At 45.0% G+C, this 27,159-nt stretch overlaps 1 protein-coding gene across 1 annotated transcript in view; it reads right to left on the bottom strand.

Annotated features, from left to right (window-relative positions):
- Positions 1 to 27,159, bottom strand: part of LOC126416945 (tetraspanin-5) — a 125,863-nt gene that overhangs the window by 82,580 nt on the left and 16,124 nt on the right. Inside the window, exon 2 of the mRNA XM_050084824.1 lies at positions 23,984 to 24,127. Coding sequence (XP_049940781.1) covers positions 23,984 to 24,127 — 144 coding nt within the window. The remainder of the gene's footprint in view (positions 1 to 23,983; positions 24,128 to 27,159) is intronic.

Genomic DNA, 27,159 nt, shown 5'->3' with positions numbered 1-27,159 from the left:
CGTCAGGCCACCTTTTCCTGCAATACAGGCCACAACACGATCCAGCATCGATTTGATTTCATGTCTGATGTCGTCCAGAGGTTGACTGTCCCAGAAACGAACAACCATCTCCAAATGACGCAGTGGCATCTGGCGTTTCAGGAGGACAAGTCCGGACATGTTCGGGGAACACGCCGGCCATGGAAGAGTCGGAACGTGACGTAGAAAGTCTTGATCAACTCTAGCTGTATGCGGACGAGCATTATCTTGCTGGAAAGTACCCCTGGTAGACCATGCAGAGAGAGTCTCACACGGAGTCGAAGAATGTCATCAACCTAAGGCTGGTCGTTAAGGTGCCACATACCACTACCACAATTAGAACAGAACAGCTATTGTAGGCTATGGCCACCCAAACCATTAAGTTGGTTGTGCGGGCAGTGTGGCGCGCGACAGCATGGAAGGATCGTACCGTTCACCGGACTGTCTCTGTACCAGTATGCGGTTATCAACCGTCCCAAAAACCAATCAGGCTTCATCACTAAACACAATGTTTTGCGAATCTGCGGCAGTCCACGTAGTTCTGGGTTGGCACCATTGTAGACGGAGTCACCAGTGTCTCGGCCGTACGCGACAAGAGAGCCTGGATTGCTAATTCGCATCTGCAAGGCGTCTGGAAATGGTTTGTGGAACAAATGGCGCCTATGCATCTGCTACTATCGTGGAGCGAGTCACTGTAGGAGTCCTGGTCGCCTATTGTGCGATTCTCCGATCCTCTTTTTCACCAACTTCCTGGTCGTTCCAGACTCTATAAGTCGTACGTGGATGCCATCTCTTGTCGATAGCTCCCAACATCATCTGATGGAACACCTGGAGAACCACGCGGCGTGTCGACCAGCGTGCATTTTTAATGTCGATGACTGGACACTGCACAATCTTGCTTAACTGTGATCCATGTCGTCTAACACCTCTGCCTGTCATTCTGCGCCTGTTATCGCCCTTCTCGCCGTCGTCACGTTTATGATGCGTCCACTATACGCCGTTTAAATAAGGTCCCCTGCCTGATTGTCGCGCCATTGCAGGGTCTGTGCTCATGGGTGCTGGAATCAAAAGTGGATCACGAGCGTTTCGGATTTCACTGTACTCATCTGCAAAGTTTCGCGTTTGTACCTTTCTTGCGTCTGGGCGCGCTACTTTCAATTTTACTGAGTGTATTTCCATGTCCCCCACAATTCTAATAGCTCTTCTATATCCATTTTGATGCACGCAAGCCGAAGAAATGACTCTGATGTCTCTGTTGACGTCTTATACCGACAAACCACAGCACTGCTGTGGTGTCCCCATGCGGTAAGGCTCTAAAGCTGGGCTGGCCATGACATACCAAACTTCACGCGTGCAGCATGTGTGAACCGCGGGCGGGCCAAGGTATTGCCTGTCACTCGACTTTGCTAGGTCTTTCTCAGAAGCACCCGGAACAGCGGGACATTTCATGTATCATTGCGATTCGGCATTTTTCGGTCTGCACAATTCTCTGAGTGCAACAGACCCGTACTGTCAGCTCTGTTCAATCTTCGCTATATGTTCGTGTTATGAATGACGTTTACAGGTCCAAATGCTGTACACACAAAAAGAGGCAGTCTCGCGATATATCGTCGATATCCTTTAAAATGAATAGTTATGATAGCAGAAAAGAATGAGAATTCCCTGTTCCTATAACGAAAGGTACTGCATATTTGCTATGAAAAGACGTTACAGTAGCACGCAGAAAGAATTTCAGGATTTAGTTGACAATGAAGCAGCAAAATATTACAACGATCGACAGACGGGATTCATTGTTCTGTACATAAAAAGCACTCTGTGCTAAATTTGCAGGGCTGGAGGACGTGAAGAAACTGGTCGCACGAATAGTAAAATTTCTGAAGTCGCACGCATTATTCTATTGTCAGTTTTAACCGTTTTCAGTGAAACTGAAGGAAGAGTATGGAGACTTCATATATTACTGCAAAGTACGTTCTTTATATTAAGGGGCATGCCTAGAACGAATTTTCGATTTAAAACTTGCTACTGTTGAATTTATGAAAGAAAAAGGAGTGTAAGAACGAAAATCGGAATATCTGGAATGGAATGCAGACTTCGCATTTTAAGTGGACTTGACTCACACTGCTACAGTAAAACATTGCAAGGTAACAAAAATGGTTCAAATGGCTCTGAGCACTATGGGACTCAACTGCTGAGGTCATTAGTCCCCTAGAACTTAGAACTAGTTAAACCTAACTAACCTAAGGACGTCACAAACATCCATGCCCGAGGGAGGATTCGAACCTGCGACCGTAGCGGCCTTGCGGTTCCAGACTGCAGCGCCTTTAACCGCACGGCCACTGCGGCCGGCTGCAAGGTAACAACTTTCTCATTTGATGGAAATGTGTTTAAAAAGAAATCGTGTTGTAGAAGAGACTCATTCTGACAACGACAGTCCACTTCCCCAAGCTCACTGCCGATTCTGACAACGACAGTCCACTTCCCCAAGCTCACTGCCGTAAAAGACAACGCGAAGTCTGAAGAATTCATTGCAACCTTGAAAGAGTAATAAGGATAGTTTTATAAAGATTTTGAGGACAGTGTCAATCGTACATCTGTTTCTGTGTTGTTTTTGAGATCATTTTCCATTTCAGTTGAAAGCGCCCCTGTGCATATGACGATGTAATTGACTGACCTGCAAGGTAATTCCAGTTTAAATGACAAATCTTTTTACGTTAAAACTGAGCACGACGTCTACATTCATTTCCTCAGGCAGAGTTTCCAAGTCTCCATAACGAAGTTCCAAAAGTGCTATAATAGCTCGATCGACATATTTGTGTGAAAGACCTGTTTTCGACTACGAAACACGAATACGAGTCAAGTTGAGTGTAAAAGTCTTTGAAATTGTTTGTGCCTGAGCGTAAGCCAACAGTTTGTACCAGGTAAAAATTATGTCTTCAGTATGCCAGAAATAATTACGAGGGGTTTTTTTTTTTTAAGTAAGGGCCGTTTTTATTTTTAAAAAAAGATACAAATACTTTTGTAAAAAAACTTTTATTTTCTGATTCTACACACTTTTACCTATTTTTCTACATAGTTGCCATGTTTATTTAAGCACTTGTCATACCGTACAACTAAGTTTTTAATTCCCTCTTCAAAGAATTCGCCCGCCTGCTCCGACAGCCAAAAGTTCACGGCCGCTTCATCGTCGTCACTGAAGCGCTACCCGCCAAGATGGTGTTTCAGGTACCGGAAAAGATGAAAATCGCTAGGACCAAGGTCGGGGCTGTATGGTGCATGATCCAAAACTTCCCAGCCAAAAGAATCAATCAAATCCCGAGTCTTTTGAGAGGTGTGAGGCCTAGCGTTATCGTGCAGGAGCAAAACTCCTTTTGTCAGCATGCCGCGCATTTTGTTTTGAATTGCTCTGCGGAGCTTCTTTAGAGTTGCACAGTAGGCATCTGAGTTGTTTGTCGTTCCTCGTGGCATAAAGTCCACTAGCAAAACACCGCGCCGGTCCCAGAATACAGTTGCCATAATCTCGCGCTTTGACAGCGTCTGTTTGGCTTTGACCTTGACGGGTGAGATTGTGTTCCATCGATTGTCGCTTGCTTTCGGGAGTGATATGGGAAACCAATGTTTCATCTCCAGTGACAATTTGACCCAACATGTCATCCCCTTCTTCCTCGTAGCGAATCAAAAAGTCCAATGAAGGGGCATATCTCTTCCCTTTGTGGACCTCTGTGAGGAGTCTGGGTACTCACCGAGAACACAGTTTCTTAAAGTTTAGGTTTTCAGACACAATTTTGTACAAAACCGATCTTGAAACTTGTGGAAATTCCAAAGAAAGAGTGGAAATTGTGAATCTTCTGTCCTCACGAATCTTTGTTTCGACTGCAGCCAACAAATAATCAGTGATCACAGAGGGCCGGCCTGAGCGTTCTTCGTCATGGACGTTTTGATAGCCATTTTTAATCTCTCTAACCCATTGACGCACTTTACCTTCACTCACTGCATTCAAGCTACAAACTTCTGTTAACTGACGATGAATTTCTGCAGGTGATAGGCTTCTTGCGGTCAAAAAACGTATCACTGACCGTATCTCACACGCGGCGGGCGATTCAATAATCGTAAACATTATAAAGTAGCACAGCGATGCGTACACGTCAGCAACAGAGCTGCAACTTGCATCAGTGTGAACGGGAAGGATGCCGGCAAGTGGCGCGGTGGCTTGTTGCGGCGTCCGGGTGAACTACGGGACTATACGCGCGAACAGCCCTTACTTTAAAATTTGTTTTGTTTGTGATCTATACTGTTGAGAAACGTGAAATATAAAACCAAATAGTACACAGGGCGACTGCACTGCCATTTGAACGCTCAAACAGTGTGGCGTGGCAGTGGGGGAAATGTGAAGTGAGGCTGAGCGCTTTGGCACTCGTACCCGGGAAAGGCCCAGAAGTCAAAATCTTGGCCGCGCCTGTCCTAAAGGAACTGCCGATCTACAGCCACTCACGGCGGAACTTACGCAAAGGACAAACGTGTAGGCAGAGGGCGCCGCGAGACTTCGATCGGCGCTTTTATTTCCGGAATATTTGGTCGCACAAGAAAAAGAAATAAGAACTACATATAATCTGACAAAAAGGAAGGCAAGCGAGCAGAACTCCCGGCATCGCATTTGGCTAATTGACGAGTTCAGTCAGAACGACTGTCAATGTCGCTAGGTCGCAACTGTTGTTTAGTTCTGTTTCGCATCGATTCGTGTACATAATGACATTTGCATTGTCTGCCAGTTGTCATTATTGACCGTGTTAGTTATTACTCTACTAACCCCACTGAACCTTTTGTTGTCGTTCTGGGAAAAAGTACTACACGAATTATATCCAAGTTTCGTGGTTGCACTTAAGAAAGCACCTATCGATAGCGGTATCTAAATGTTCAGTGTAAACATCGTTTTCTGTTTTAAAAAGAATAAGTATTTTCTCTGGACTACTGTTATGAAACGAAAGCCTTGCCAAATTATGTGTACTAACAATCGAAGGTGATTGTACAAAGGATTAACTGTCATGACACAATCTATGGATTTGCCGCAAATAAGTTTGGGCAAAAAGATTTCTAAATGCAACTCTAACTTTAGATGTTATTATTATTATTATTATTATTATTATTTGTGCATCGACCATATCGGCTAACGCAGCGCTCTTACATGTGTTTTCATGATCTTCCAAATGGCTTTCATTCTCTCTCCGCACACTATTTTTCTTTCTTCAGTCACCTTGGTTCCTCATTGTTTAAACCTGAGCATTTGACTGGACAGATTTCTGTCCCCTACTTCCACTTATTTTACCTGTGCTTTCTCTTACGACGCTGATAATTTTTTTATTCAGGTGACATCCAGAAAACTAGTACATGTTCAACGCCACTGAGCTCTCCTAACCGACCCATTCTCCAGAAGCTGCTTATTTGCTGACAACACAATATTCTCTGCCTCCTTTCATACAGCTGCATCCGCCTCTAGTGACACATTGTAGTCAATTTCGCATTGCACAGGACTGTCCGGATACTTCGGATTGTCATTGTCTTATGTGTAAGCCTCGTCATTAGGAGTCTTTCAACATATTATTAAAACTTTAATCTTTGCTCCCAGGTTTGTTTCAATGTTGGTATATGGGATTTCAGTCCGTATCCGTCCTCCTTTCTTTCTGTATCAAGAATTTTCCTCAGAATCCTTCGTCCCTTCGTCAGCATGTTTTGCAGATCGCCTCTTCTGTTGAAAATAAAATTTCGCTCGCGTACAGAGCTCCGGGTTTTATCATCGTATTGTAATGGCCACTCATGTTTTGTTGTACGTGTCATACGTTCTCCCTTATTTTCTTTTGAATTTCTATGAACGAAAACTTTTTTTAACACTGTTCGTTCTATAATCTCACAAAGATACTTTAAATGCCTGGCCCCTTTGATTTGCCGTACCTCGTACCTAATTTCTGAATGTTAAATTTAGCGCAGGCAAATTTTATTTTATTTTTAATTTTTTTCACCCTCTCCTGCAGTACACTCATTGAGGACCTCTGTTTTCGCTCAGTCCGGAACCGCGCGACTGCTACGGTCGCAGGTTCGAATCCTGCCTCGGGCATGGATGTGTGTGATGTCCTTAGGTTAGATAGGTTTAAGTAGTTCTAAGTTCTAGGGGACTGATGACCACAGATGTTAAGTCCCATAGTGCTCAGAGCCATTTGAACCACTTGACCTCTGTTTCGCTGCTGTATTTTTAATGTCCGCTAGTCATGATTTCACATTAAAATACATTTACTTTTCTGGTTATCATGGATGAGTCGCATCGGTACGATTTGTTTCGTTGTCATTTCAAGCTGATAACGAGCACTGCGCTTCTCTTGTTAATACCACATACTAATAAAATCAGGACATCGAAATATGAAAACTAAAAACATCGAAACTAAACGAGTGGGGATGAAGTGCGGAACGGATAGCTGATAAGCCTGTAGCGTAGGGCGTGTAAAGCGTACCTCAGTTTATTACTCGTTTTGCAGTGTTTAGAAAAAAAATAATAATATTTGAAAAACGTTATATTTTGTCCCGACACTTATGTAGAATTTAACTGAAAAGTATGGCCGTAGTAAAACCTACGGCAATTGGATTGCAAATGTGGTAGTCATTACTCAACCACACATTACATCCATAATTTGTCGAAATTATTTTCGAAACAATTATGAGTGTTGGCCTTTATCTGCAGAATGTAGCATTTACAACAATTCAAAAACATTCAAACAGCAAAGGCAAGCTAATGTGCAAGTACTTTAACTGAAAGTGTTTTCTAAGAGAAGCCATCGTAACCACAAGTGTCCTCACAGCCAATCAATAGCAAATAGTCTTACTCCGCAACGCAACTGACATTAAGTACTGAAGCTAGTCTGCCCAGATATACAACCGTTCAATAATAACTGAAATCGTGATAATCTAAGGCGTGAGTCACACTAAACGGATGATTGAATGCTTAGTTGGTTTACAGTCTATTCCTCATATCCTAGCACTTACGACAAACAGCAGGAAAATACAGTGACTGCAACATTCTGTAAAAAGATTGACTACCGTGTTATTATTGTTCGGCGGTTCTAACATCGTCTTTTCACACTCTTGCACTTTAATAGTACATCAGTTATGTCTAATTACTATCTCTAGAAAGCAATAAGCATCAAGAAGTGGTAAACACTGTAACACTTTGAGTACAGCATTCGCAGTAAAGTGAAACATTTTTGTATTCACGTTTTACAGACATCTTAACTATTTGATAGCAGGAACTGGAGTTAACTTCAAGAAGCGATGAGTAATTGCTACTGTGATTTTTCGCCACAGTATCATATCGCAGCTACCACTCTATTTACTTTTTTTCGGTGACGCGATAAGAAGTAGAAAACCAACAATAATATTTTTACGTTTTCTATTACATTTACTCATATTGTCAATCTCTGTTTTAATTAATGACACTGTATAGGAAACTATCTGATGCAAAAATACTTAGATACACTCAAAGATATGAGAACTTGCATAAATTGGTGGAAATTAATCAGACTGCCACGCATAAATATGAACATAGCATCAGTATGTATACACTGACTGGCAGTTTACTCAACCAAACCCGCAAATATTTTATTTAGCACTTGCCACATACGCACACAGCCACAAAATCGCTGAAATTATCTTTTCAATACAAGACCTTATAATAATGTGTCGCGATATTTTTCAATATACAAAGTCCCTCATATCAATATAACATTTACAGTTATACATCTGTTGTACATACCTAAGAAGAATAACTGGTCCTCCTTTCACATAAGCCTTTTTAAATCTGTAGCAACGACAATACTGCACCATAGCTGTTACTAAAACTAACGCGTGCAGAAACGTTTATAAAACAAGGCGAATACACGTAATATTCAGGTTTCGCTGTTATCGCAAATTGTCGACAAGCGTTGTCCCAAAATCACGTGACGATCCCGGTTTGATGTTGAGAACATGCACAGTAGGTTATGCTCACTCCATAGACATACAGGGTGGAGAAAAATCGTGTCACCAAATTTTAACCCTGGATAGTTGATGCCAGTAGGAACCAAAATTACTTATGTTGTGTAGGTCGACAACGCACCATTTTTAAACTACAAAAACTTGGCGCCACGCGCTCTGGCTGGCTGTGGAATTTCCCTGCTGCCGTTTGTCGGTTGACGGGCAGACGTATGATTGTTGGTTCACACATACAAACGTCCCACGCCCCGTCCACGCCCCAACGTGATAAGCACACGTGTCGAATAAGGTCTTGCTGTTTCTCTCCACCTCACATCAGAGGCATTCACACGTAAGCTCCACTTCGGAGCACACACACGTCACCTGCGATTTAGTCATAAAGTAAGCATGGCGGCACCGTACTCATTTGAAGAACACCGAGATATGGTTTTTGTTTATGGACTAGCCAAAGGTAATGTGCATGAAGCTCGACGGTTGTATGAGGAATGGTACCCAGCTAGACACCACCCACACCTGCAAACGTTTACAGCAGTTCACCGGCGACTTGGCGAAATACTCGTTAGCGGGATATCATGATGATGCTGGAAGACCTCGAACACGACGGGATGCTACATTTGAAGAGGTTGTTCTTGAGCACTTCGAGGAAGCACCTGCGGCAAGTACTCGAGTGGTTGGACACGACATGGGGGGTCACTCATCGGTTAGTCTGGGAGGTATCGAGGGATGACGGCCAGCATCCATTTATTTTACGCCGGCCGGGTTGGCCGAGTGGTTCTAGGCGCTACAGTCTGGAACCGCGCGACCGCTACGTTCGCAGGTTCGAATCCTGCCTCGGGCATGGATGTGTGTGATGCTCTTAGGTTAGTTAGGTTTAAGTAGTTCTAAGTTCTAGGGGACTGATGACCTCAGAAGCTTCCATCCTGCCCAAACCTAAATCCTGTGGCGGACTATGAACACAGGCTAGGGTTTTCCCGGTAGTTTCTGCGACGTGTTGCACGAGATCCCGACTTCCCCACCATTTTGTTGAATACCGACGAGTGTACCTTCTATCTGGATGGCTTTCACAACACTGGAAACGTTAATTACTGGGGAAGGTGAAATCCTCACGTCACGTACGTTTACGGACACCAGGAACGATTTTCGCTCAACATTTGGGCAGGCATTGTGGTTGGCCATCTGATTGGGCCGATCCGTCTAACTCCTCGACTTACCGGGGCAAATTACTTCACTGTTTGCAAGAAACCTTACCCGGCCTGCTGGAAGATGTTTCCCTGAACATAGGGCTACGCGTGTGGTTGCAGCATGATGGGGCGCCCGCACATAACAGTCGTGCTATGCGCGGATATTTAAATGAACTCTTCGAAGGTCAGGCAATTGGCAGAGGTTCTCGTAGGACATGGCCCCCGCGATAACCAGACCTCATGCTAACAGACTTTTTTCCTGTGGGGATTCTTCAAGGTTGTAACTCACCCACCTGAGTGCGAACCATCTAGAAACTAAGAGGAATTTATGGATCACATTCTACATGTCACCAATCACATCAGGGCAGTGCCAGGAATCTCTGAAAGAGTTCGGCAAAACACTGTTCGACGTTACCAAGATTGTGTCGCATCAGAGGATCACCAGTTCCAGCACATACCTTAAGTAAACCATGTCCTAGCTACAAAAAGACCCTTTTCGGAGCCGATATAATTTATAGAAGACTTTCTGAATGCGAACTAACAGCTGTTGACGGGGTTTGTTCCCGGTACGTCTTATCATGAAGCTACAATGGATGTTCAAAATATCCACGGGTGTACTGCCGGTCTACAGTGTCCAACGGGCACAATATTTCGGCGATCAAGCATGTCGCCATCATCAGGTGAACTGACGGACTGAGCTCCTGTGAACGTGCCGGCACGGAGATCCGTACGCTATGGCTGCCCAGGGGGAACTGGGTTCGGTCGCGGCGGCGGCCGATTTAAATACCCTCCACCCGCGGCGCGCTCCCCCCGCCGTCCGCGCCCCGCGCCGCGGTCGCGCGGATGAACAGATTGCGACGGCGTCTGAAATGACGTCGGTGTGATGGCACTGTCCGCCGTGGTCGTCACAACTATACGTTTGCTCGATTTACTCTTGATTAACCCAACCGCTGGTTCCCAAGCCTTGCTAAGATTATAGCCACAGTCACGGTTTGTGAGGTCGTCATTGGTGCGAATTTCGATGGCCTCTCTAACAACGCTGTCCCAGTATCTCGACGTCTGTACCAGAATCCTCGTGCGTTCATACTCCATAGCGTGATTTTCCGACAATGTTCAGCGACCGCCGACTTGCTCGGATACATCAGTCGAGTGTGCCTCTGGTGTTCACGGCATCGATCCTCGACGGTACGCATCGTCTGACCAATATACGACTTGCCACATTGACACGGAATCTGGTACACGCCGGCCTTCCTCAAACCGAGGTCATCTTTGGCGCTCCCCACCAGTGCACGAGTTTTATTCGGAGGACAAAACACAGTTCCGACCCGGTGTTTCTTCAAAATGCGGGCGATTTTCCCCAAGAGTGCGCCTGTATATGGAATAAACGCAGTGCCTACCTCCTCCCTCGTGATTTCATCCATCTCCACAGGTTGTGCTGTAGTGGTTGGGCGGAGAGCACGTTGAATCTGCCACTCTGAGTACCTATTTTTTTTTTCGGGATACAGTTCTCAGATGTTTCAATTCCTGGGGTAGACTCTCTGCGTCAGAGATAGGGCGCGCCCTATGTAATAGAGTTTTAAATACCCTATTCCTCTGTGAAGGGTGGTGGCAGCTGTCTGCGTGCAAATACAGATCAGTGTGCGTTGTCTTCCGATACACCCCATAACCTAGGGTGCCGTCAGCCCTTCTCTTGACCAAGACGTCAAGGAAAGGTAATTTACCCTCTGTTTCAGTCTCCATAGTGAATTTGATGTTGGGGTGTATGGGGTTTAGATGTGTAAGGATGTCAAGGAGTTTATCCATACCATGTGGCCAGATGACGAACGTGTCGTCCACGTAACGGAAAAAAGCAGGTAGGTTTCCATTCGGATGACGACAGGGCTTCCTCCTCGAAGTTCTCCATGTACAAATTTGCTACCACCGGTGAGAGTGAGCTACCCATGGCGACTCCCTCCGTTTGTTAGTAGTATTCTCCATTAAAAAGAAAATATGTGGAAGTCAAGACATGCCCAAAAAGTTCAGTGGTCTTCTCGTCAAACTTCTGACTAATCAATTCTAGTGACTCTCGCAGGGGTACCCTCGCAAACAAGGAAACGACGTCGAAACAATGGATGTGTCGGGACCCCGGTGGATTCGCCTCCAGGCCCCCAAAGTGGAAGGCTGGCGAGCTACCACCGAGCGTGCGGGTCGCCTTGGATACATCGCGACCTCCAGCAGGCAAAATATTTGCGGTCAGGCGTTATCCAGAGCATCCACCAACAGAGCAATCCCGTGACCAATCGGAGCACGTGGCGCCAAGTTACCGTAGTTCAAAAATTCTGCGTTGTCGACCTAAACAACATTATTAATTTTGGTTCCTACAGGCATCAGCTATCCAGGGTTAATATTTCGTGATACAATTTTTCTCCACCCTGTATATACTCTATCGCGTCTGCAATTTTACAACAGGACGTACCGTGGTTCTCTGATAGTTTCAGTTTGCAGCCCCCCCCCCCCCCCCCGTCCTTTCAGTCCGGCCCTTGACTCTGCCTGATGCGGAGAAAATTCGGCAGAGAAAGCTGCCTCAAACGAAAACCGGTACAACATGCCTGTCGAGCAGAGGAGGCGGCAACATCCTGACTAGTCGAGCCAGCAGCCAAGCGATGTTACACGCAACGCGTGTGTCCCATGGCGCTGAGAGTGCGTTACGCGAGGACTATTGGGAGTGCGGCTGCAGTGATCCAGCGACCCGGGGCAGCGCTGCTCTGTCCGCCCCAGCAGCCGCCATCAATAACTCAACAGCGGCTCAAGTGGATTCCCGGTGAGCAATGGCCGGGATTTCCCAACGGTGCCCGCCCAATCTCGCTGTCTGCGCTATCCGCCTCCTCCAGTGGCCACTTATTGTTACCACGAGTCTCTCGCGTGAGGGGCGAATCAGCGGAGAGGAACGACCTGCGACCCGCGAAGCAGCTAACGCACTGGATTCCGGCATCGAAGGGAAGTGGCTGCGAAATGAACACGAACGTACAATACTTGGGCCATGCGATAGCACGAGGCTTCGAGACACACCGAAACTGTGTGCCGGACTGGAGCTCCAGCCCACAGTCTTAACTTTCACGAATGCTTTCATTCTGCGTGTACCCAGCAACGGATGTGACTGAAATGCCGAGCATTTTTCGTATTGACAGTTAAAAATTACAATAACAATGCGTCGCATTGTTCCAGAGTGTGCAATTATGTGGAAGGAATCTGTTCAGCCTGACCATGTGTCTAATGCGATTACGTGTCTGTTATAAATTTCAAATACTATTTAGTTGAAAAATGGAAAATGTCAGTATAAGTCAAATTACTTTGTTTTATTGTCTCTTTAGCACGTACACACTTCCCTAACAATGCCTACGCTCATCCAGTCCCGCGTGAACAGTTGTACTTGTTTCAGATTCACACTGATTAAACTGAGCCGGCCAAAGTGGCCGAGCGGTTCTAGGCGCTACAGTCTGGAACCGCGCGACCGTTACGGTCGCAGGTTCGAATCCTGCTTCGGGCATGGATGTGTGTGATGTCCTTAGGTTAGTTAGGTTTCAGTAGTTCTAGGGGACTGATGACCTCAGATGTTAAGTCTCATAGTGCTCAGAGCCATTTGAACCATTTGATTAAATTGGTAAACACTGATTACAGAAGCCCACTCATCTGCTTTCTACGATCCAGATGTTTCTCCACGAAAATTATTGATTCACAAACACGATAGTGCTTCAAACTTAAATCTCGTAACTGATCCTGCGCGCCTTTCCGCAAATGACTCGCACTTCTCCGACGAACCGATGGAACAGTTTCAACAACTGATTATACTTCCTCGCAAATTCTTGATCCACGATGCGGCTCCGCGTGACCACCCCGCACTCCAACTCGACCACTCTACTGCACACACCAGGACTGCTCATGACCAACAGCGATGGAGCGTTGTTGTCCTTATACAGCAAGACAATGCTTCCTCAGAGAAAAGGGGCGCTCGGGTTGAAAAGTTTCAAAGGTCAAGAACAAGTAAAGAGTACAATATCAATACCAGTACTCCTTCACATTGCACCAGCAAAAAAAAAAAAACACAGTAGACAGTCGACGACATACAGGTCACATGACGAATAACGTACTGTATAAATATTTATTACCATTTTCTTTTGAGTATCCTGTTTGCTACTGATGCTACTAAATTTTAAAATACAAGTGTACTTCTTGAAGCAGAACTAATATTAATTGTTTTATTCGCGTGTAGTAAGTGTTTAATAATACTTAAACTACAATTTCCCGTTTTACGAAATACACTATCTTGTAAAGTATACGGAAATACAGGTCTACAATAATTGAACTGTATTAAATAAAAGACGGCCGGAGTGGCCGAGCGGTTAAAGGCGCTACAGTCTGGAACCGCACGACCGCTACGGTCGAAGGTTCGAATCCTCCCTCGGGCATGGATGTGTGTGATGTCCTTAGGTTAGTTAGGTTTAAGTAGTTCTAAGTTCTAGGGGACTTATGACCACAGCAGTTGAGTCCCATAGTGCTCAGAGCCATTTGAACCATTTTATTAAATAAAATCGTTATAAATTCTGAACGGTGTGCGTTAGGATGTTCACACTGCAAGGCTGGCCACGGACCACGCTGGGAATTAGTGTATAGGGTATGGTTTGGTTTAGGCGTGAAGCCCACTTTCATTTGGATGGATTCGTCAATAAGCAAAACTGGCGCATTTGGGGAACTGAGAATCCGCTATTCGCGATCGAGAAGTCTCTTCACCATCAACGGGTCACTGTGAGGTGTGCAGTGTTCAAATGTGTGTGCAATCTAATGGGAGTTAACTGCTAAGGTCATCAGTCCCTAAGCTTACACACTACTTAACCTAAATTATCCTAAGGACAAACACACACACCCATGCCCGAGGGAGGACTTGAACCTCCGCCGGAACCAGTCGCACAGTGCATGACTACAGCGCCTCAAACCGCTCGGCTAATCCCGCGAGGCTGTGCAGCGTCCAGTCACGGAATAATCGGTGTGATATTCCTTGATGGCACGGTGATTACCGAATGGTACGTGAAGGTTTTGGAAAATGATTTCATCTCCATTATCCAAAGTGACTCTGATTTCGAAATGATGCGGTTCATGCAAGACGGAGCTCGACAGCATCGAAGCAGGAGAGTGTTTGATGTCCCGTAGGAGCACTTTGGGGACCGCATTCTGTCTCTGGGATACCCAGAGGCCTCTGTCATGGGCTTGGATTGGCCGCCATATTCTCCGGATCTGAGCACTTGCGACTCCTTGTTGTGGGGCTGTATTAAAGACAAGCGATAACCCGAAAAACCATTGCTGCCTTGAAAACATTCAGGCGGTCATCGAGAGCATCAATGTTCCGACACTTCAGAGAGTCATGCAGAATTTCGTTATTCGTCTGTGCGACAGCAACGCCAATGATGGGCAGACATGTCATAACCTAAATCCGAAATCTGTAGTGACGTTTACATGTTGAATAAAGTGTGCGCGCGCCGCCGTTTGTAACTAATTTCCGTTTATTTCATATAGTTCAATAAGTGTTGCCCTGTACATCAATATGTGGGCTACCCACCCTTCACCTTTGTGGTGGCTTGAACTCTCCTGCAAACACACTCGATGAAGCGTCTGAATATCTGTAGAGCAATGGTAGCCCATTCTTCCTCATGTGCCAATATCAAATGAGATAGTGATATTGGACGACGTTCTAACTCACCCCAAAGGTATTCCACCAGGTTCAGACTGGGTTTCTCAGCATGCCAGTCCACTTTCGGAATGTTGTTTCCCATGAACCACTGCCTCATAGATGTTGGTTTATGACAGGATGCACTGTAGTACTGATACAATCATCATCTCTGAACTTTAATGTAAGCAGTATACAGTGCTGCAAAATATGATCGTATTTTTCCGCATTTGGCGTCTTCTTTAGCGGATTAAGGGGCGACTATCCCTAAGTACGAAAAACACCCCCATAACGTAACACCCCTTCCTTCATACTTCACTTTTGGCACTAAAAGTGATGGTAGATAATGTTTCCCAGGCATTCGCCAAACCCATACCCTCGCATCTGATGGCCACAGAGTATACATCACGACTCGTCTCTCCAAACCAATCGTTTCCAGTCATCCGCTGACTTGAGGCGTCTTTCTTTACAGCACCTAAAGCGGCGCTTAGTAGTGACTGCAGAAACGTGTCGCTTATGAGTAGCTGCTCGACCACTATACCCCATTGTTTTTAACTCCCTATGCACAGTGATTGTGTTAGCTGGACTCCTGGTCATGCATGAGTGATTCTTCCACTGACCTCATGAGAATTTTTACAACCGCCCTTCAAAATGCTCTACGGCCCCTATCTGGCAATACATGAGGTCTGCCTGGTCGTCGTTTAGCTATGGTTATCCCTTCGCTTTTCCATTTCACAATCATATCTCGAACAGTCGACCTGGGCAGCTTCAGAAGATTTGGAAAGTCCCTGGCGGATTCGCCATCCAACTGACGTCTAATGACTAGCCCACCCTCGAAGTCAGTGAGCTCTCATGACCGACATTGTGCTCTTACTCCATCTCTGCTGACAACACAATACTTGGTTCAAATGGTTCAAATGGCTCTGAGCACTATGGGACTCAACTGCTGTGGTCATAAGTCCCCTAGAACTTAGAACTACTTAATCCTAACTAATCTAAGGACATCACACACATCCATGCCCGAGGCAGGATTCGAACCTGCGACCGTAGCGGTCGTGCGGTTCCAGACTGTAGCGCCTTTAACCGCTCGGCCACTTCGGCCGGCAACACAATACTTCCCGCTTCCTTTTATACTGGTGGAACTGTCTCACGTGACGCCTAGTTGTTAACCCACATTACTTAGCGAAGTCTGGATACTTTTGAGACCGAAAGTATAATTCAGTTTTTAACGTTCAGCTTTCTGTCAAAGTTCTGACAGAAACAGGAGCAGTAGCATTACCACAGTAGTGGTGAATTACCCTTAGATATCATTCCTTCCATCTTTGCCATCGATGGACGAAGACATATCGATAGGAGAGATAATGAATGTCGTAGATTTAGCAGCTCTGCCAAAACCGGTGGCAACTAGGCCGCAGGACCCCGCTACGCACGCTGGTCGGTTGTCTGGGGAACTGAATACTTCCTTTCCAGAAAGGCCACAGTTCACTTTTTTCCGAAAATGAGTTTGGCCATGAAATGGCTTCGACTGGGGTCGACACACCGTTCCACACAAAAATGCGTCAATATCGTTAATATTATGAGTAAACTGGATGTTAAGATAACCAGGTTTTCTTTTTCGCCGGTAGTAGCTGGACCGTGGTGTGTTTGTCAAGAACTATGTTGACAGTTCTCGTTCTGCTCTGTCAACTGTACCAATTGCCTATTTTGATTATTATTGTGCATCATCATCTGTTAATTTGGTACAATCATTATAAAATGTACCTGGTCGGCGAATATGAAAAGAGAAAAAGTAATGACTCAAGAGAGAGAGAGAGAAAATAAAGAGTGTTACAAGATGAACATAATTAAAAATGTTAGAGATAAAGGAGAGAACTATGTTAACGATACAGGAAAGAAAGTGCATGCAGGTAAGTTAAATGGACTTACTTTGTAACCAAGTATAATAATATCGTGTCAAAATAAATCACATTTCATAGGTGTTAATATTTCAGTGCTGTTCTTATTTATTCCACACAATGTAATCTATATTTTACGATTCCAACCTCACTTTCATGACTGCACGTGGAAACGAAAATGTTTTGAAATGGTACCAGAGGTTTAGCGGGTCAAAATTCTCATTCACTTACATGAAATGCATACGATGGACGTCCTGGCATCTTCATACAGTGGCTCTTTGATACACATGAAATTCGACGCCATCGACTAAAAAAAGGAACTTACGACAACAGTGCAGCAGTCAAACAGCATGCTTTGAGTGATGATTATCAGCGGCAACAAGTGTGCGTCAAAGTGCTTTTGTCAATGTTTTCTGTACCTAAAAAACGTGTGAACAGAATCAGATAGTTGTGAATTGCAGATAAAAGTACTCGAGACATGAGAGGCAACCTTGTATGCCCAAAGAGACTTAGTAATAAAAGAAAAACCTTGGTAGATGAGTAAATCAGCTAATTTCCAACAAAATGGTCACTATATCGGTTGCGCTGATTTTATTACCAATTTACGATCAAAATTTCAAGTTCTTATCCGGCTGGCAACAAGTAGACTCTTGTAGTATACGTTAGCAATTGAAACAGAAACTGAGAAGCCTCCATCTCAGCAATGTACACAAATTACGTGCAGCTGCAGAACTCAGTGTTCATTCTGGAAGAAGTAATCGGTTATAGTCTGTTATCAAAAGGGAAAGTCAACAAGGGAATGAACATTCCAATACTTCAGCAATTCCACTACATTATATATACAATGTTCAGCTGTTTGTTTCTATAGTTTAGGAATTGTTTTACACGGCGCAATTGACAATGACTCTATTTTGTACTCATAACAAAGAAATAATGCTGTTATGTATATTATCATGAGCCTTACTGACGTGCCAGCTGCGATACAATAGCTGCCTGCGGGAGTCGGAACAAAGAGCACCCTCTTATTATATTTTTGTTAGCATTAACAGATAAGAACGATTCAATAGACATTTAACACTTCTTTCCAATACGTGGACATTCTAATATGTCCTAACTCAGAGACCAGCATGATTAAGGAAGTTTTGAAAAAGAGTGATGGTGTTTATAGAATTCACAAAATAACACACTGGTTGTCTGTAGCAGTCCAAAAAATAAAATCTCAGTTAAAGAAATACGTGATTCAACAGCAGTCAGAGGTCACAGAAGTGGGTGGGTGGACTATTATAAAAAAAACTGCATTTCTTAAGAAACTGCGAAAAAATCAGTGCCTCGAGAGAATAAGGTTGGCTTTCTCATCCAATCATTTCAGAATTTCATTTACAGGTCAGACCTCTGAGGCTCTCAGCGTGATCCAATGTTGTCAACAGCCCCTGCTTATGCTCTGGAGAACGTCTCTATCAGAAAGGCTAAGATCAAACACATAGAAAAACTCGTTCCTTATATCCCTACAGGAAATCAAGCATTCTATGAGGATATTACCTTGTCTTAGCTTATAAACGAGCAAATAGCTAGTTACAACTATGGTGATGAGTAAAACAGAGAGATAACGAAGTATTCTGATGACATAAAAGAACTGAATTAATAATTAAATTAACATTAGTTCTTGTTTCAAATGAATTTACGTTCCTTTTACAAAAATAAAAGGTGAAAAAGTGAGTTCTTATCCGCAGAACGTCAAGTCCTTGCATTTAGGTGCCCATAATCCACACATATGACAAAAATGTGTGTGTGTGTGTGTGTGTGTGTGTGTGTGTGTGTGTGTGTGTGTGTGTTTTCCACATCTCCTCCTAAACCACAGTGCTGATTTCAAGCAAACTTAGTACACATATTCCGTATTAGCGTATTAGCAGGTAACAATCGCTGACTGCATAAGAACACCTACCCATCATAATTCGGGAGATATGACTTCATAAATAATCAGATGCCTTGAAAACTACAGCACTTTGCATGACATTTAAATTTATTACTTCTTTGCTACTAATTCTATTCTCCTGCCTCGGACATGGAAGTGTGTGATGTCCTTAGGTTAGTTAGGTTTAAGCAGTTCTAAGTTCTAAGCTATTGATGACCTCAGAAGTTAAGTCGCATGTACACACTCGAAGCAGCTGCGCCAAGAATACTGAATGTTTCCGGGATAATGTACTCATACATTGCAAATTCATAATTTCAAATGTGTTTTCACGAATAATAGGAAGTGAATTATTTTATATTAGACTACAAATGGAAAGCCGACAAAATAAAAGGTGGTCAATGCGAGGGTTGTCAGCTAGTTTTTTTTATATAAAATAATTTTGATTCATGTTTGTATGGTTGATGTATGTAATCAGATTACATCTTTCAGACGAAAATCACGTCGTAATTGGTATCTGGTAAAACAGAATATTGCTTTTAAAACAGAATATTGTTTTTCAAGTTTTCTCGAAACTATGTCTATCCAACTAGGGCCGCACTGAAAAGGAGCGATTCATCTGCGAAAATCGACACAGCTATGAAGGTGACCACAGAACCCAAATAGAACAAAGTTTTTCAAGTTTTCTCAAAACTACGTTTAATGGACTAAGGCCATACCGACATAAGCGACTCAACTATGAAGATCGAGACAACTAAGAAGACGGCAACGGAAACTGCTGTAGAGCAAGCAGGACCGAGCTCCCTTTTCGGCACACACTTCAAGCAGATCCCCGCCACCTGTGTTAAGCCGCTGTCTTCTCACCATCGGTGCTCTGAGATCGTCGCCTCGCCCTGCTGCATTACTGTACGCTGCCGCGGCACTTGGTCAGCAGCGCTCGAATACAGGTGGCGGAAACCCTTCCTCAGTCTATCCGTCCTGCCGTGGCCTACGTAATGCAGAAGACTCTGAACTTGCTAACGTTAATACCAAGTGTTACTAACTGCTTCCTGTGATAAACGCTGAGCTCCCGAAACTTGATGTTTCAGTTCGTTCTATTTCGTTTATTTCCTTGTAAACGTCAAGTTTTCCTGGACACAAGGCCCTGGCGATTTAAGGTGTATTCATATACACTCCTGGAAATGGAAAAAAGAACACATTGACACCGGTGTATCAGACCCACCATACTTGCTCCGGACACTGCGAGAGGGCTGTACAAGCAATGATCACACGCACGGCACAGCGGACACACCAGGAAGCGCGGTGTTGGCCGTCGAATGGCGCTAGCTGCGCAGCATTTGTGCACCGCCGCCGTCAGTGTCAGCCAGTTTGCCGTGGCATACGGAGCTCCATCGCAGTCTTTAACACTGGTAGCATGCCGCGACAGCGTGGACGTGAACCGTATGTGCAGTTGACGGACTTTGAGCGAGGGCGTATAGTGGGCATGCGGGAGGCCGGGTGGACGTACCGCCGAATTGCTCAACACGTGGGGCGTGAGGTCTCCACAGTCCATCGATGTTGTCGCCAGTGGTCGGCGGAAGGTGCACGTGCCCGTCGACCTGGGACCGGACCGCAGCGACGCACGGATGCACGCCAAGACCGTAGGATCCTACGCAGTGCCGTAGGGGACCGCACCGCCACTTCCCAGCAAATTAGGGACACTGTTGCTCCTGGGGTATCGGCGAGGACCATTCGCAACCGTCTCCATGAAGCTGGGCTACGGTCCCGCACACCGTTAGGCCGTCTTCTGCTCACGCCCCAACATCGTGCAGCCCGCCTCCAGTGGTGTCGCGACAGGCGCGAATGGAGGGACGAATGGAGACGTGTCGTCTTCAGCGATGAGAGTCGCTTCTGCCTTGGTGCCAATGATGGTCGTATGCGTGTTTGGCGCCGTGCAGGTGAGCGCCACAATCAGGACTGCATACGACCGAGGCACACAGGGCCAACACCCGGCATCATGGTGTGGGGAGCGATCTCCTACACTGGCCGTACACCACTGCTGATCGTCGAGGGGACACTGAATAGTGCACGGTACATCCAAACCGTCATCGAACCCATCGTTCTACCATTCCTAGACCGGCAAGGGAACTTACTGTTCCAACAGGACAATGCACGTCCGCATGTATCCCGTGCCACCCAATGTGCTCTAGAAGGTGTAAGTCAACTACCCTGGCCAGCAAGATCTCCGGATCTGTCCCCCATTGAGCATGTTTGGGACTGGATGAAGCGTCGTCTCACGCGGTCTGCACGTCCAGCACGAACGCTGGTCCAACTGAGGCGCCAGGTGGAAATGGCATGGCAAGCCGTTCCACAGGACCACATCCAGCATCTCTACGATCGTCTCCATGGGAGAATAGCAGCCTGCATTGCTGCGAAAGGTGGATATACACTGTACTAGTGCCGACATTGTGCATGTTCTGTCAGTGTGATCATGTGATGTATCTGACCCCAGGAATGTGTCAATAAAGTTTCCCCTTCCTGGGACAATGAATTCACGGTGTTCTTATTTCAATTTCCAGGAGTGTATTATGGCCGGATAGCCGCGCGGATTACCTCATCACTTACGAGAAATCTGAGAAGGCGCACCGGCCCCGAATGGAATCTACCTGGTGGATTAACGACGAGGGCCGCTATACCGACGATCCTGGATGTGGTTCTGAGGCGGTTTCCCACAGCCGACTATGCTGGTGCGCATGGTCCACCTCAGTTACACTACGAGCAAACATTCCCACTCCTTCACACGGGATAACACCAGATGACGCAGACAGCTGGAGTACACAAATTCCGTCCCGGGAGGGAAGGGTTGGCGACAGGAAAGCCATCCGGCCATCCTCTGCGACTAATATTGCCAAATCCAGATCACCGTGTCGACCCTGAGAATAGAAAAGAATAAGGGCACGAAACAGCAGAGAAGAAGAACCGCAATTGTAAAATTGATTGTTTATTGCTTGAGATTACTGCAATCCCACACTGAAGAGCCAAAGAAACTGGTACATCTGCCCAACGTCGTGTAGAGCCGCCACGAGCACCTAGAAGAGCCGCATCACGACGTGGCATAGAATGGTTCAAATGGCTCTGAGCACTATGGGACTCAACTGCTGAGGTCATAAGTCCCCTAGAACTTAGAACTACTTAAACCTAACTAACCTAAGGACAACACACACATCCATGCCTGAGGCAGGATTCGAACCTGCGACCGCAGCTGTAGCTCGGTTACAGACTGTAGCGCCTAGAAACGCACGGCCACTCCGGCCGGCCCCTGATATGATCAATAATGTTCATGTCTGGGGAATTTGGTGGTCAGCGGAAGTGTTTGAACTGAGAAGAGTGTTCCTGGAGCTATATGAATACGCATGCCTCCTATACCTGTTTCTGCAGGATTCATGGTGTCTGTTCCCTCCTGCACAACTTCAGATATTAAATGAAATGATAATTAAGTCAAGACCCTAAGCTACCGACAGGCGTTGATATACATCAACGGGGTTAGATACCATCTTCATATAGTTAAGGCTAAACGGCCATTGACCTCCTCCTTCCCTGCGGAAGCACACATATTGCCCGAACTCTTACGGAACTCGGTAAGATTGTCTGCCGCAAGTAATGAGTGTAATCAGCAGGGGTACCACGAATGTAGGGTGTGGACATTAAGTTGGGAATGTGCGTCTCAGAGGGAGCGTGCAAGGGATAAGTTCCTGCAGTCATACTATCCTATGTGCTCTCGGTGGCTCAGATGGATAGAGCGTCTGCCATGTAAGCAAGAGATCCCGGGTTCGAGTGCCGGTCGGGGCACACATTCTCCACTGGCCCAATTGATGTATATCAACGCCTGTCGGCAGCGTAGTGTTTTGATTCAACTATCATTTCGTTCTAGAGCGCCTCATGGTCACCGATGGTATCTGTTCTTTCGGACATCTTCATATAGTTCAGATATTAGTCGAGTCCTTGCTACGCCGTGTTGCGGCATTTCTGCGAGCACGCGGGGCCCGTACACGATATTAGCCCCAAGCGTACCAGTTTCTTTCTCTCTTCAGTGTACATAGTAATCGGGTTTCAGAGAATGTAACGCGCGTGTATTCGTCTCTTAAAGATAATACTTGCAGTAGAATTCCCCAGAGTTTCATTTCAAAAAGTATACTTGATACCGACATTTTTCTAATTAATATAAATATAACCAGGGGATATACCGTATGTCGTTTAGTGAATCCGTTCTCACAATTCTGGAAATGACTGACGATACAGGCGCAGCTAAATCATCTTGTACAGTAAAATCTCAGTTTTTTTCTTTTTTTTCCGTTCTTTTTTTGTGCATATGTACAGTTCTAAGCAGAGGTACTTGCCATAGAAGTAGTTTCCTACTGAGGAACAGCAGTCTAGGTCAGCATTACAGGTGTCATTCCCTCTGCATATTGTAGTAAAAGAAACTGATTTCGATGCCATTTTGCGGAAGAGCTACAGAGAAATCTATGAAGCCGAGCATTTAACCATCGATGATAATTTTACAAGATCAGCTCACGACTGCGACACACCCATATGCGTCGTCAATTCGATTTTTGCTTGCTTCTACTCGTGGCACCCATCCCATTTTGTAGCCTTCGATTGAACAGAAATTACAAGCGCCTCAGATTCCATTGAAACCTATCGCTGGTGGACTGCGAGACAAAATGTTGCGTTTTGGATGCGACTCGCTTCATCTTGCTCTACACTGATGGGTGGCAGATGCTGTCCTGGTGATCGCACCCCACTCTGCAATAGTCAGCACAGTGGACAAAGCCAGATACCATGGTTTGGGGAGCACTATTACAAACGACTTGCGAGCACGACTCCAAAGTACAAAGGGCAATGTAAACAGCAACTATTACATCGGAGCGGTTTTAGAGCCCTTCGTATTTGTCGTCAGGCAACTACGTATTCCATTACTGATCTTTGGAAGAACGAATGCTACTACTGCTTTCCTGGCCTATACGGTGGCCTGACATCTTGCCCATCCTACATGCCCGGCCCGCAATTTTTTCGTCATAGTATTCTGCCTATAGTGCCCCATGCACCGATGCAACCTGAAGCAGGGAAATAATCAGTCCGGCTCTGTAGTAGAGTTTGCATTGGTCTAAATATCTTTAGGGTAGGGTCATCCCATTCCCAGTCGTCATGGAAATTATTTCCGAAGTGTCAAATGAACAATCAGAGCACTATTAAACAGCGTCTGTGGGGAAAAAAATACAGAGAAAGTACTCACCGATGAGTATTAGGACAAAGGCGGGGTCGAGAGCGATGTTGGTCAGGCGGCTGAGGTTGTTGAAGGTGTCCTTCTCGGTCCACGCCCAAATGCCCACGGCCAGGATGCTAAGACCGAGAAGCTGGAACACAAAAAACACAGAAAAATACAATCGTCAGAAGACATAGCAACATAGGAACAGCGGCTAAATTTGTGTACAGGCGCTGCGAACGATGAGTATTGTGGCAGATTGTGTTGCCCTGGTTTCTTGGACTATAAGATCGCAGTAGATAATTTGCACATCACATCAATTGGACGTAATTAGATACAGTTGTGATAATTTGGGGCGACCGGTTCGTGGGTTTAACTGAAAGTGACGAGGGTGCAGTGGCGAGTCTCGATGTTGAGGGAAGTGCCTGATTTTCTCGTCGGCATCTGGAAGCGCCACTGTTTAGTTTGGTAGCACAAGACTGCAGGCCGGTTAGAAAGCATACAGGCAGGGTCCATATTATAAAAGCTGGTACATATATGTTGTGAGACCTGCGTACCTTTCCACATTCTTTACGTTACGGAGACATGGATACTGGAAGTCTAACGAAAAAAAAATAACGAAACAGGTAATGCAAAACTAATATACACCAGAGATAATGATAGTTAACATCAAAAAGATGCAGCAATAGATATGCGTATAGCCCAAGACCATTAGACATGCAGAAATCTAGAGCAGTTCTTGAACCAGCAGTGAATGTCAACTGGTTGATAATGATGATTCATATACGACGCTAAAACATTAAAACAGTGGAAGCGTGAATTTAGAATAAAATATCTACAATCGCTAAATACTGTTAATACTGTTATGATGAATGTAACGACTTGCAGTTGTATCTAAATACCACGTCACGAGTTGACAACAAGAAATAAAAATGCCCTCTGAACTGATGTGCAATTAAAAATAACTTATACAGCAATTTCACGTGTTACGATATGTCATTTCTACGATATAAACAGTACTGAATGTGTAAAAACCTGATCTGCTGTAATAGAGGGCTATTCTCATTAGGTTAAATAAAAAGGCAATAAAAGTAATCTCTAAAAGCGAACAATTAATATTGTTCTACAGCATTTCTCATTTATGAACAGCAATCATCTCCCTTTATAGTTCAATCTACACTGTCGCGTCATTTTAGGCACTATACTTCCACGAATGCGAGAAAATAATCATGAAGGAAAATCGTATCCCCCGTGTTCAGTGTGGCACGGAATCTGTGAACGTAACAGCACAATCTGCTTTTCTGCTCCGATACTTTCACAGGCGAACGAAATTTTGCAGGTCAGAGCCACTTTGCCGGCGTAACTGTGCTCTCTCGCCTCGGAAATTGTGCGTCCGGATTGAATTCTAGCTCGGCTGGCGCAGACCGTGATAACAGCCGGCGAAACAATAATCGCTTTTCACGTCGGCGAGCGCCGCGAATGCCCGCAGCAGAGCGGCCGAGTTATAACTTGCACGCCACCGAACAAAGCAGTTACGCCGCTTTCAGTCGGCGATACGATGCCGGGACCATAACGGACTACTCAAGCAATTGTGCAGTCGTTAACCTCTTTTCCCGCGACCTCTTTTCCTAGTGTCTTTTGTTCGTCTGCTAGAACTGTTTCATTAGCGTCTAATACTGCTATCAGCCGCATTCTACGAAGAAACCAATTTGCAGAATAACTGCTATCTGGAAAGCTGTCTCAAGTAAATAAATTTGAAGAAGAAAGTTGCACAGAGAGGACTTCTAGTATGTATCTTTTCAAGCATCCAAAATCAGGTTTCTATTAAGGATTTGCAATGATCATTATTTTGTAATGTAAAAAAGTTTCTCCCGCTTTGGTAGCTACATAATCTACTAGCAAATAGAACAGAATATATGGTGTCCCTGGAGTAGACATTAATATTACAAGACGTGACAAAAATAATTTAAAGTAAGATACGATACGTGTATTCCTCTCTCTGTATTCAATAACTAGATATTTCGCACGTCAGAGATACTTCGACGGCGGATTTGTGTTCCCTCGCCTCGGAACTTAAAATGTCCGGATTTTTTTTTATCCGATGACCATCAACAGAAGCAAAACGAGGATAATGGAATGTAGTCGAATTAAATCGGGTGATGCTGCGGGTATTAGATAAGGAAATGAGACGCTTAAAGTGGTAAATGAGTTTTGCTATTTGGGCAGCAAAATAACTGATGATGGTCGAAGTAGAGAGGATACAAAATGTAGACTGGCAGTGGCAAGGAAAGCGTTTCTGAAGAAGAGAACTTTGTTAATATCCAGTATAGATTTAAGTGTCAGGAAGTCGTTTCTGAAAGTATTTGTATGGAATGTAGGCACGTATGGAAATGAAAAATGGACGATAAATAGTTTGGACAAGAAGAGAATAGAAGCTTTCGAAATGCGGTGCTACAGAAGAATGCTGAAGATTAGATGGGTAGATCACATAACTAATGAGGAGGTATTGAACAGAATTGGGGAGAAGAGGAGTTTGTGGCACAACTTGACTAGAAGAAGGGGGATCGGTTGGTAGGACATGTTCTGAGGCATCGAGGGACCACCAATTTATTATTGGAGGGCAGCGTGGAGGGTAAAAATCGTAGAGGTAGATCAAGAGATGAATACACTTAACAGATTCAGAAGGATGTTGGTTGCAGTGTGTATTGGGAGATAAAGAAGCTTGCACAGGATAGAGTAGCACGGAGAGCTGCATCAGTCTCTGGACTGAAGACCACAACAACAACATTTTTTTTTCCACTTCTGACCGTTCTTTTTCTCTTCTCCACCCCATCTACGTCACGATTACCTTGTTTCCAAAGACAAGTGTTGCTTCAGCAAACTTCCTTGGCCACACCTGAAGTAACCAGATCCCAGCATGGTACATGTCTCTCCGAATTCTATCATTTTCTGGAGTAAATTCTCAACTTCCCTCGCTTAATCGATGGTATAATCGTGGTAGAAGATCTTACACCAACTTCTGGCCGAGTTTACGTCCCAAGAGTGAAACATGCGCAGCTTCGGTTAATTTTTTGGGCTGCCGTATCATGGGCTTCAGTGGGCTCCATGGTTACTCGGCAAGATGTCATTACTGCCCAGGACTATGTGACCATTTTGACTGATCAAGTCCATCCTATGGTACAATGTTTCTTGCCCAATGGAGATGT

The sequence above is a fragment of the Schistocerca serialis genome, chromosome 8 (genome assembly GCF_023864345.2).
Source record: "Schistocerca serialis cubense isolate TAMUIC-IGC-003099 chromosome 8, iqSchSeri2.2, whole genome shotgun sequence".
Lineage (NCBI taxonomy): Eukaryota > Metazoa > Arthropoda > Insecta > Orthoptera > Acrididae > Schistocerca > Schistocerca serialis.
The sequence above is the reverse complement of the archived record's forward strand: the minus strand, read 5'-3'. Positions and strand labels throughout refer to the sequence as shown.